The following is a 12,918-nucleotide window of genomic DNA, read 5'->3' as shown; positions in this document are numbered from 1 at the left end:
CAAAAGTTGATCAGTGTCGACAGGCGTGAAAATGATAGGTTTTTGCAAAGAGAAGTGGAGGATGAACTCGAAATGAGCTGATGAAATTCTGAAAAAAAATAGTAGAATTTACTTGAAAAATATTTGTGCAAATTGTTACAAGGATTTTATTAAGTACAATGTGCTGCTATAACTATAATTCAAATACAACTTAATAACCAGAATAAAGTAAATTCTACTTAATAAATACATTTATCATTTGTTAAAATATTAAATAAATATTACTTAAAGTACACTGTAAGAAAATTCAAGTTGTTTCAACAAATTATTATTTAGTAACTCCACAGAAATTTTACGTTCACTCAATTTCTGCTCCCAAACTGTTACTTGAATTGTTATTTTTTTAGTTGGCCCAAACTTGACTCAAATATTAAAAGGTATGCTAGCTCAACTAGTTTTATAGTTCATTCAACTTTTTAAAGTTTTTTAATTAGTTTAATATTTGAAAACATACAACGAAGATTCTGTCAATTCAAATTTAAGTATTTACCCCACGTTTTATCTGTTACTTCAATTAATTCTTATTATTTGGGAATTTTAACTAGAAAAACCTGTGTAACTAGTTATAAATAATTGCACATTGGGGTTGTTACCAAAAAATATTAACTGGAATCTTTCAAGTCACAAAAAGTAAACCACACAATTAAACCAAGACATAGCTTTTAATTCATAACAATCACTTCTCATATAGACTGAACATACATGATTAAGTTCTACTGTTGACAGACATTACATTTGAAATACAACATCAAACTTATTTGCTGAACTACAAAAAAGGCCTATTGAGGAAAAAAACTACGCAAAACATAGGTATTTTGAGTTTGTGAATTCCTGTGCAATAAAGAAAACATAGGTTAAAATATACAAATGAATTTATTTGAGAACAGTGTGCCTCGTCTATGTAGGCTTGTTAGTATAGCATTTAACTCATCTTGACTATCACCTCTTCTGGATTGATACATCCTGATCAGATCTTTAGCACGGACTTCTAAGGCTTTGTGGAAAGTTGAGTGCAGATTCCTCCAGTGATTCTTTTAAATTCTGCATAGACCTGGAAATAACATTGGAAAACCGAGGAAAATATGAAGGAATAATTCACCCAAGTTCTCAAATAAATTACTCAACCTAATGCCATCTTAGTTGAATAAACTGCGCTGGCAAAAACAAACAAAACAAGCCCACGTCATCCTAATATAACTTATTACTATTTTAACAATAAGTTTAATAGATTTCAGTCAGTCGTATCGAAATGGAGCACCATACAGCAACATAACGTACACAACTTGACTTATGAGAGAAAAAGCACATGCATATCTTAACTTAAAAAATATATATCATGCAACACGCCAAAATTATATTTAAAGCCTTCATTATACAGATTTAAACATTGCGTGTTATTAAATAGCAGGGTGAAAGACTTTCTTCAATTGACTAAAATTTAATTTCCGTCAGACATACAACGTAAACACTTAGGCCTAACGTTATCTCTTAACTAAAAGCTTTACTTTCCCTCAGACACATACCATATAACACACCCATATCTTCACAAAAACATGAAATATTTGCATCTTTGTCAATTACAGTTTTTTTCAACTGCTTACACACAAAATGTTTACTTGTCACACAATTTCTGAAACCTGACACTCAAACAACAGAACCACACACCAAATAGGCAAAACCATACACTAATTCTCGACCTTTTGACTCAGTTTTCAGTTTCATAAAACACTTTTTGCAAAACACAACACACAATTCTCTATGTAACACACAAAAATCTTACAGGAAGTATATTGATTTCCTTTTTCAAACACAACCAATCAAAATGCCACACTAATTCCTCAGTGCCTCACACTAACTCCTCACATGTGCAAACACTCTTTGCTTTATTTAACACCAACCAATCATGACTTTAGAAGAGGCCTATAAATAGGCCAAGGGTCAAGTTATAGGTTTTGAACAATGGATGCTAACAATGTAGACAGAGTAAGGGGAGTTGGAGGGAGAGCCAGAGGAGAGGCAGAGTTCGAATTAGAGGACGAGTTGGAAGAAGAGGAGGAAGACGAGGAACAAGAAGTGTGGTCTCGAATGAGATCAGGGCTACAGTCATTGATCATGTGATAAACCACGGTTTACTGTAACAACAAGAGAGGCTGTACAGAGAGTCCAGCCCAATTTGAGTCGATTTACAATGGCAGGTATAATTCGAACCTTTAGAAATGAGAACAGGTATGTAACAATCTACTGTTATGTACACAAACAGTAGGCTATAATACATATACAGTATTTTACAGTAGTACCCTTGCATTCATTTACTACGGTGCACTGCATTGGTCACAGTCTGGTGAGGTATCACACTGTACAGCAGTACAGCCAACTGTAAGAAGACATTCTGACCATATTGTATAAAATAGTATATTATGTTACAGTTTATGGCACACACTCACACTGTTCCTGAATCTTCTACAGAGTGGAAAGGCGAAGGTTTCATGGTGGGCGAGGTCACATGTTCACTGAAGAGCAAGAGACGGCTATCGTGAATTTGGTTTTGGCCAATAATGCTTTTAGAATTCGTGAAATATACGCAACCATATGCTTAATGATGCCACAATTTTTGCGAACATAAATGCTGTGAGTCCCTCAACAATACACTGTGTCCTCCAGAATTTTTTTCCCATACCGTGTACAGTAATACTGTATTCACAACCAGCAAAAACATAAATAAACACAAGAAATAAAAAGTTTGGTTTCAATCTAGCTTTTGTTTTTACAGTGAATTTTAAACATCTCTCTGCCAATTTCTTTCAATCTTGTACAGAAATGTACCGAGGAGCTCATGAACGAAGAGCTTTAGGTTTTGAATAACTGTGTGTATATGATATATCCCAAAATATAACATTACGGTAAAAGTGTTTGCAATAGAAGACAAATGTTTGCTTTTGAAATGTGTTTGTGATATTTTTAATGTAGTGCTTCATTTTGAAAGAGATGTGAGGCATTTTGCATTTTGTGTGTGCAATTCTTGGATTTGTGTTTACTCAACTTTATTTATATAGCGCTTTTACAATTTTCATTGTTACAAAGCAGCTGTACATGAGACACATTGACTACAAGCAAAACAATCAAAGTTGTACCTGCAAAAACAAGAAAAGGTTGAAAACACAGAAGACAGACACACCCACACACAAAACACTCCACACACACAACACGCACACGCACCAACACACACAGACACAGAGACACACACACACACGGATGCGCACGCACACACACACACACACACACACACACACGTACGTACACAGACAAGTACGCACACACACACACGCTCAGTGAGAGCACACATTTAGGAATTTAGGATAAAGGAGAGAGAAGCACAGGTCAAATATAACAGATAATAAATTCCTATATGCAATATTAATTAAGTAAAACTTTAAAATTCTAAAGCAGCCCCCCCGGTCAGGCAGATAGTGCAAAAACAGTATGCAAACGGTGGCGAGGAACCCAAAACTCTAATCGAGAAAAAAAACCTCAGGAGAACCCAGGCCCAACCAGGGGATTCCAGTTCCCCTCTGGCAAAAGCTGCTGCCTCTGCACAAGCTCCAGAGAACTTGCACAACAAGGCTAAATAAAATAAATAAACTTAATAATAAAATAAATTATAGTTTAAGATTATCATTAATAATCTAATAGCATTTGAAGATTTTGTGGTGAAACATGTCAAGAGACCGCGTCCTTCTTTATCCAGCTCTATCATCTCAGCTCTTGTCAGGTCCCCACTTCCCATTCTCCGCTCTACCATCAGGTCAGGCCATGAACTGCATCCTGCTCGCTGTGGTAACCTTGGAACAATGAGACAAGACTGGCTGAGAGTAGAGTACTGTTCTGACTCTTTGATGCAACAAGTACATCAGTTGTGTTTTTGGTTCCGGTTGATCTAACTAATGCAGCCTAAACCCTCTAGAGATTTATATTATGGAAGGTAGTGTATGCAAGATTAAAAAGATGCGTCTTTAGTCTAGATTTAAACTGACAGAGTGTGTCTGCCTCCCGGACAGTGCAGGGAAGACTATTCCAAAGTTTAGGCGCTAGATAGGAAAAGGATCTACCACCTGCACTTGATTTTGAAATTCTAGGTATTACCAACTGACAGGACGCCTGAGAGCGTAATGCACGTGAAGGACTGTAATACAAAAGGAGTTCATTCAAGTATGAGGAGCTAAACCATGTAGGCTTTATAGGTAATAAGCAAGATTTTAAAGTTAACGCGATGCTTTATAGGTAACCAGTGCAAGGTTGACAGAACCGGGCTAATATGTTCATACTTTTTTGTACGTGTAAGAACTCGAGCTGCCGCGTTTTGGACCAATTGGAGTTTTTGTAATAAGCCTGCAGGGCAACCACCTAACAGTGCATTACAGTAATCTAGTCTTGATGTCATGAATGCATGAATTAACTTCTCTGCATCTGAGATTGACAGCATATGACGTAGTTTAGATATATTCTTAAAATGGAAAAACGCAATTTTACAGGTGTTGGCGACGTGGCTCTCAAATGACAGATTACTATCGAATAGAACGCCAAGATTCTTTGCTGACGACGAGGGTTTTATGGAACATCCGTCAATAGTTAAACAGTATTCTTGGTTGTTACTTATAGCAGTTTTCGGTCCAATAAGTAACACTTCCGTTTTGTCCGAGTTCAGTAATAAAAAGTTGTTACTCATCCAGTTTTTTATATCGACTATGCATTCCATTATTCGATGGAACTGCTGTGTTTCATGAGGCTTCGAGGAAATATAAAGTTGAGTATCATCAGCATAACAGTGAAAGCTAACTCCGTGTCGCTTTATTATATCTCCTAGAGGTAGCATGTATAATGCGAAGAGCAGAGGCCCTAAGACTGAGCCCTGTGGTACACCGTACTGGACTTGCGATTTGCGTGACACCTCATTGTTTATTGCTACAAATTGAAAACGGTCGGATAAATAAGATTTAAACCATTTCAAAGCTATTCCCTTAATGCCGACATAATTTTCGAGTCTATGTAGGAGTGTGCTGTGGTCAATGGTATCGAATGCAGCACTAAGGTCTAGCAGCACCAATAACGAGATACAACCTCGGTCAGACGCCAATAGCAGATCATTTGTAACTCTGATCAAAGCAGTCTCTGTACTGTGACATGCTCTAAATCCAGACTGGAATTCTTCATTGATGTCATTCCTTTGGAGGAAGGAGCATAATTGAGTTGAAACTACTTTTTCCAGAACTTTAGATATGAAAGGTAGATTCGATATAGGCCTGTAGTTCCTTAGTTCTCTAGGGTCGAGTTGGGGTTTTTTGACAAGGGGCCTTATAACAGCCACCTTATATGCTTTAGGCACATGTCCTAATGTCAGAGATGAGTTAATAATACCAAGAAGAGGATCTATAATTTCTGGGAGCATCTCTTTCAGTAGATTTGTAGGTATAGGGTCTAGTATGCATGTTGTTGATTTAGATGATCTAATAATTTTAGACAGCTCATCTTGATCTACGGTATAAAATAATTGCATTTTCTCCTTAAGGGCGCTGTAGTTAGTTTGTTCAGCGGGTTTCACTTCTGATTGCATTGTTATAATTTTTTCTCTAATATCTTGGATTTTATATGTGAAGTAGTTCATAAATTCATCACTGCTATGCTGATATACAGGATCAGAAGTCACTGACGATTTATTTTTTGTTAATTTAGCCACCGTGTTAAATAAAAACCTAGGGTTGTGCTGGTTTTCTTCTATTAGTGATGAAAAGTAGGCGGATCTAGAAGTTTTTAGGGCTTTCCTGTATTTTCGAATACTATCCTTCCATGCTGTACGAAATACCTCTAATTTAGTTTTCTTAAAGTTGCGCTCCATTTTTCGGGCCGCTTTCTTTAGAGCCTGAGTGTGTTCATTATACCACGGTGTGGGGCTGCCATTTTTAATCTTCTTTAAACGTAGGGAGCAACTTTGTCTAGCGTTACCGAGAAGGTGGAATTAAAATTTCAGTGGTAATGTCAAGATCTTCAACGTTATTTCTCATGATTTGAGACAATTCGGGCAGATTATCGAGAAACGCATCTTTGGTAGTTGAAGTTATTGTTCTACCATATTTGTAACAATGAGTTTTATTTGCAGCCGTAGGCCAGTGAAGCAAACATAATACCAGATAATGATCGAAATGTCTTCACTCTGCTGAAGGATTTTAACTCGTCCACATTTATACCGTAAGAACAGTATTAAATCTAAAGTATGATTACGAAGGTGAGTGGGTCCTGACACATGTTGACTAAGCCCATGGAGTTAAGAGTGTCTTTGAAAGCCATTCCTAAGGCATCTGTAACGTTATCTACGTGGATGTTAAAGTCACCAACGACAAGGAGTCTATCTGCGGCCAGTACTAGTTCTGATAAGAACCCACCAAATTCTTTAATAAAATCTGTGTGGTGCCCTGGAGGCCTATATACAATAGCTAGAATCAATTTAAAAAGTAGTTTTATCTTTAGTATTAGGTGTTGAAACATGAAGAACCATGACTTCAAAAGAATTATATTTAGAGTTCGACTTCTGGGAAATGCTAAGAGAGTTATTGTAAAGTGCTGCGACACCTCCCCCTCTGCCTTTTAGACGAGGCTCGTGTTTATAATAATAATCTTGGGGGACAGATTCATTTAAAGCAATATAATCATCTGGTTTTAGCCATGTTTCTGTCAAACAGAGCATGTCTATTTTATGATCTGTTATCATATCGTTAACAAAAAGTGCTTTATTAGAGAGAGATCTAATATTTAGCAATCCGAGTCGTAACAGTTGATTATCTGTATTTTGTTCATGTTTAGTTTGTTTAACGTTTATTAAATTACTTTCAAGAGGTTTACGCATTATTTTATGTTTGCTAATCCGGGGGACAGACACAGCTCTATTTTGTGATGTTTGGGAGAACGGATTACTACATGTTGTACATTTTGTGTATTCTGCGACGTGAGACGGCAGCAGACAGTTGGTTAAGCCATACTGTCTGCTCCCTGACCTGGGCCCCAGCGAGTCAAGTTTTAGCATTAGCATTAAGACTTTTTGCCATATTTCTAGACAGGATGGAAGTCCCAGCCCAGGAGGGATGGAGACCATCTCGTTTCAACAGGTCAGGTCTGCCCTCAAAACTCTTCCAGTTATTTATAAAAACTATATCATTCTGCAGGCACCACTCAGACAACCAGCCATTTAGTGATGATAATCTGCTATAAATCTCATCACCACGATAAGCATTGAGGGGGCCAGAGAATATTACAGTGTCTGACATCATGCTTGCGAGCTCACACACCTCTTTAATGTTATCTTTTGTGATCTCCGATTGACGGAGTCGAACATCATTTGTGCCGACGTGAATGACAATCTTACTGAATTTACGATTAGCCTTAGCCAGCACATTTAAATTTGACTTGATGTCAGGCGCTCTGGCTCCCGGTAAACATTTGACTATGGTGGCTGGTGCCTCTATGTTAACGTTCCGAACAATAGAATCACCGATAACTAGGGCACTTTCAGCAGGTTTCTCAGTCGGTGCGTCACTGAGCGGGGCAAACCTGTTCGAGACTGTAATCGGAACGGTCGAGTGATGTTTTGTCCTGCGACTACGCCGTCTCACAGTCACGAAGTTTCCCAGCTGCGGAGGATTTTCAACCGGAACCGAGCTGTGTGCGCTAATGTTGCTCGCATCCAAAGTGTTTTCTATCGTCGTTAAACTCTTACTATCCTCAGATAAAGATTGGATGCGAGACTCTAATTCTAAGATCTTCTCTGTCAGCCTAACTATTTCCCTGCATTTATCGCATATAAAGCCCTCGCAGCTGACAGAGAAGGCTAAGCTAAACATATGACATGAGGTGCAAGTAACAATAATAGGAATAGAAGCCATAACTCACCGGATTTGAAGTGCAATTCCAACTTACCAAGGTTGCTCGATGGATCGTAGTATACTCGCTTAAAAAGAGAAACAGTTAGCACACAAGACAAACCAGAGGCAAGATGATATTCTACAGTGTGAACAGAAAGATTTGTGTGTAAAGTTTTGAAAAAAAGAGGCAACTTTTTGAAAATGTGTGTAAGCAGTTGAAAAAAACTGTAATTTAGATAAAAAATTAACATTTATTTATGCCATTTACCTGACGTGAACTTGAGAAAACGGCTGCCTGAAACCGGCGGAAAGTGACTCCGGTAGCTATGTGCGGATTGATCCCGAATGAGCAGTGATCATTCCGACTAAATACATCAACTTTGCTAGCGCAACTTGAGCCAATAGCATATGCATATGCTGTACACTCTCACACAACGTACACACACATATATGTTCTCCTAAATATTCATCTAAATATATATATTCAGAAGAAGGTTTATTTCAATTGTGGTATATTGGGGTCTATTTCTCCATCCGCTCCTTCAGACTAAAGTTAAAGAAAAGATAAGTTATGAATGTTAACTTTGCCCTAAGTCAAAATGATTTGCCCAGGGGCAAATGATAGATTTATAAGACCAAAGATTGCCCTTTAGATATAGCCAAAATGAATTAAATCCCATGTTTAAGCACCACAGAGACATCAGAGCCAGCGATAAATTTCAGAAGCACTTGTCCGAGGTGAGGCTGCGTTAGGCGGGGTACATGAGCACTGAACGCCCGGTGATCGCCTGGAGCTCACTCTCCGAAAGTGTCTGAGCAAATTTTCAAATATATGCTATCTTTATTAACCGACCGCATATTTGAACTTAAAACAGATACATTCTCGCCTGAACAATGCGCAATGCATGAAATATAGGCTAAATTATAGCTGTCTTAAGTCCATATATGGACTAGCTTTGTCTTAATTAGTTCAGCCAACGTTCGCCATTCTGAATGTTGACTGGATTTGAAAATAACCCTTCATTTAATGTTTTTAAAATATATTTATGCTAACTTAAAATAATATGTCTTGCTAACTAAGCCTGAACAAGAATATAACTTGTATATTTTTGCCCTTCCAACATGTAATTAATTGCCGTTTTTACAGTGTAAACAAAAAAAGATTACTTTGAATAAATACATCTGTCTAACTCAAACTTCACGGTTCACTTACTTTCATATTGAAATATACTACTTTTTACAACATAGATGGTCAAGTGAGAAGAAACTGGTGGTCTCTGTACTGGCATTAGCACAGTTACTGCTCAATAAGTTAAGTATGTCATGAAATGCACGAAGACACAAGGATGAGGATCCAAATGCAGTTTATTAAAAAGGGATAATCCAAAGACAAAATCCAAAACACAGGCATAAGTCCAAACACAGCAAACAAATCCACAAGACAAAGGCAAACAGTGTGATCCAAAAGACATCAATGCAAGACAAAAACCAGACAGAAAATGCTAGGAATTGCAGTATGACGCGATACAAGACTTGGCAATGAATGAATGAGAAAACCGGGTGTAAATAAGCAGACAAACAACAGTTAACAGGACACAAGTGAACGTAATGATGGATAATAAATCCGGGCAATGGTTTATGGGTAATGTAGTCCAGTTGAATGGCAACAGTATGGTTGACAGTGGCGTTGCTATGCCCTTTTTAGGGGAGCTAAAGCCCCTCTAAAGTTCTACCTTAAAACTAAAATATTGTGAGTAATAATGTAATCTGTACAAGAATTCGAGATCGCTTTATAGTCCCCTTTAAAACTATTATTATGAAAATGGCGTGGCCCGATTCACATTTCGCGTCTAAGGGCGTTTTCACACATAAGGGTTTGTTTCGGAACCTGGTGCGTTTTCTCTCTTGGTTCGATTCGTTTAGGCATATGTGAACACAGCAATCGCGCTAGGATCCGCCCCAAAACAATCGCTCCGAGACCGCCTGAACAAGGTGGTCTCGACCCGATTGCAAACGAACTCTGGAGCGGTTCGGTAGACGTGTGAAAGCCATCGGACCCAACGGACCAACGAACCAGACTGTATCACAATGTATGATGGGTAATTATTAGGGGTGGGAAAAAAAATCGATATGGCGATTTATCGTGACATTTCAGCCCGCGAGACATTATCGATACTCTGGCATAAAGTATCGATTTTTTTTTCAAATACAAAAGATCTAAATTCATACCTACACTGTGCTTACCAGAATGGCAGTACCCACATATTTCTTGTGGTGACGCTCCCAGATTACGGATGGTCAGATGAATGGAAATTGTAATTCACAGCGGAGAAGAAATACGAGCATAATGGCGGACCAACAACAAATTAGAGATGCGCCAGCGTCTTTTAAATCAAAAGTTTGGGTGCACTTTGGATTTCGTAGTGAATGTAAATAAGTAGACGTGGTTAACTCGGCGCTCTGCAAGTTGGGGATACTCTTTTCACCTTATTTCAGTCTGTAGTTTCGTGATTCGCTCCAGTCCGGCGCTTTCTCTCTCACCCGCAGTGCTCGTACAGGGGTACAGGTATCTGCGCGTGCATATTAAAAAAGCTCATTCTCACGTGTTTCAGAAGTCAGATTGTTGTAGCAAAGTTCAATAGAAGGGAAGGAAGGAGGCGGGAACCGGCAAACATTTAAACATATTTGTAGATCACTGTGGGAATAATCATGTCAATATGTTATATATAAATGTACGGGGCCCTTTAAGAAAGTGAGCCCGTTGTCTGCTTCCGGGGTCAGTGTACTGGGGATCCGTTTGTGGTTACGAACACACATGCGTCGTGTTAGAGCACCTAGTAATAAAGTACTTATAGTAACTATGTCTACAACTATTGTGCCTTAATCAGAGACGCACAACATTGTGTCAGAAGATGGACTTTACGCCTGCGTGAACCATTTTGCATAGAAAATTGAACTGGGCTGTTCGAAAAGGTGATACACGCACGTGTTGCTGCTAACTTCACCATGGTGTTCACCATGGATTGTTTCCGAAGACCCGACCCGCTCAGTTTTGATGGAAATATTGCCGACAATTGGCAGATTTTCGAGCAGGATTACGACATTTTCATTGCTTATATACTCCTAAATCTCGCAGGATCCGAAGCCATAGAGCGGGAGCGCTCGTTCGTCTGTGCAGCGGAGATACGTGAACCCGGTGAGAACGGACGAATCTTGTCCCCTGCCGAGTCAAGAGAAGATCCCGAGTGTCTGAAACAGAAGTTTCGTGAAATCTGCAACCCTCAACAAAATAAAACAATGGAAAGGCAAAAGTTCCATTCAAGAAACCAGAGACAAGGTGAGAGTATCGAGACATTTATTAGTGATCTCAGGATTAAGGCTAAAAGTTGTCATTTTGGAGAGCTGACAGATGAGCTGATCTGTGACAGGATAGTATGTGGCGTTAACAGAGAAAGTTTAAGGAAATCATTGTTAAGGGACAGCGACCTAATGCTCGCTAAAGCCATTTCAATTTGTCGCATACACGAGATGATGGAGGAAAACAGTAAAACGTTGGCCACACCACAGACAGTCACTAATGTAGATGCAGTACAAGCGATTTCCAGTAAGAGACGCCAACAAACAAGGCAAACTCTTCAAAAAGAGCAACGAGATTTACAAGTCATAACCAATTGCAGAAACTGTGGAAGGAAGCATGCAGCAAAGAGAGAGAGATGCCCAGCTTTCGGACAACAGTGTCATAACTGTAATAAAATGAATAATTTCAGCAAAAGTTGCAAAGTAAGCTGTCAATTCAATCAAAAGAAATACAACCACAGAAAGTCAGTTCATGAACTTGAAGTGGAAGAACCCTCCAGCCATGACGACACTTTTTACGTCGATGGTATTTAACCTGACAAGTGTGTCAACATTGTTAACCCTCTGGCGTCCGCACTGGAAGAAGGATTTGTCACCTTACATATAAATGCTATTCCAGTAGAGGTGAAAGTCGACACAGGGGCGAAATGTTACGTAATGCCTAAAAAGATATTCAAATGAATTTCTAGTGGTGAGCGACCAGTCAGACAATCGCAGACACCCAACCTTGTATCTTATGGAGGAAGCAAAATCGAAACCGAAGGCTTGGCAACGTTGATGTGTAGTTTAAATGGACAAAATCATTCACTCCAATTCTACTTGGTGGATCAAGATGTCCAGCTGTTGTTAGGATTTTGTGCATGTTTGGACATGGGAATTGTCACAATTAGTCCGCAAGTACATCTTGTCAACATGAAGAGCGGCACTGAAGAAATTCTTGCTGAATACAAAGACTTGTTCACAGATGAGCTAGGAGAACTTCCAGTCACATATTCCATGACGGTGGACCCCGGCGTGCAACCTGTAGTTCGTCCCACTCATCGTATCCCCCTGGCAATGCAGGACTGTGTAAAAGCAGAGCTAGATCGTATGCACAGTTTGTGTTATAACTGCAGTATCAGAGCCTTCAGACTGGGTTTCGTCCATGGTGGTCACACACAAGAAGGACAAACAGGAAATCAGGCTATGCATCAATCCAAAAGATCTCAATACTGCTCTAAAAAGACCTCATCACCCGATGCGTAGTGTAGAAGAGGTGGCATCCCGGATGTCAGGAGCGACGGTGTTTTCTGTCCTGGATGCAAAGAATTCTTTCTGGCAGATACGCCTTCACCATAAATCTTCCATGAAGACCACATTCAGCACACCATTTGGGCGCTACAGATTCCTTTGTATGCCCATTGGTATAAATGCTGCAAGTGAAGTGTTTCAGCGCACCATGGAACAGTTGTTCTCAGGGTACCCCTGCGCAGTCATCGTCGATGATATCATTATAGGAGGTAGCAATGCTGCTGAACACGACGCCAACCTAAAGAAGGTGCTGAACCGAGCACGAGAAATCAACCTCAAGTTAAACCCTACAAAATGCAAGTTTCGTCTGAACCAGGTCAGTTAT

General features: G+C 39.2%; 2 protein-coding genes across 3 annotated transcripts in view; one reads left to right on the top strand and one right to left on the bottom strand.

Annotated features, from left to right (window-relative positions):
- Positions 1-12,918, top strand: part of nlgn2a (neuroligin 2a) — a 351,369-nt gene that overhangs the window by 270,801 nt on the left and 67,650 nt on the right. The gene's annotated exons all lie outside the window — the stretch shown is intronic.
- LOC130556567 (uncharacterized) lies at positions 7,098-8,097 on the bottom strand. Its single transcript, XM_057337699.1, has one exon. It carries the CDS (start codon positions 7,965-7,967, stop codon positions 7,098-7,100), a length of 870 nt encoding a protein of 289 aa, XP_057193682.1. The 5' UTR covers positions 7,968-8,097.

Source organism: Triplophysa rosa, linkage group LG1 (assembly GCF_024868665.1).
Source record: "Triplophysa rosa linkage group LG1, Trosa_1v2, whole genome shotgun sequence".
In the NCBI taxonomy this organism is placed as follows: Eukaryota; Metazoa; Chordata; class Actinopteri; order Cypriniformes; family Nemacheilidae; genus Triplophysa; species Triplophysa rosa.
The sequence above is the reverse complement of the archived record's forward strand: the minus strand, read 5'-3'. Positions and strand labels throughout refer to the sequence as shown.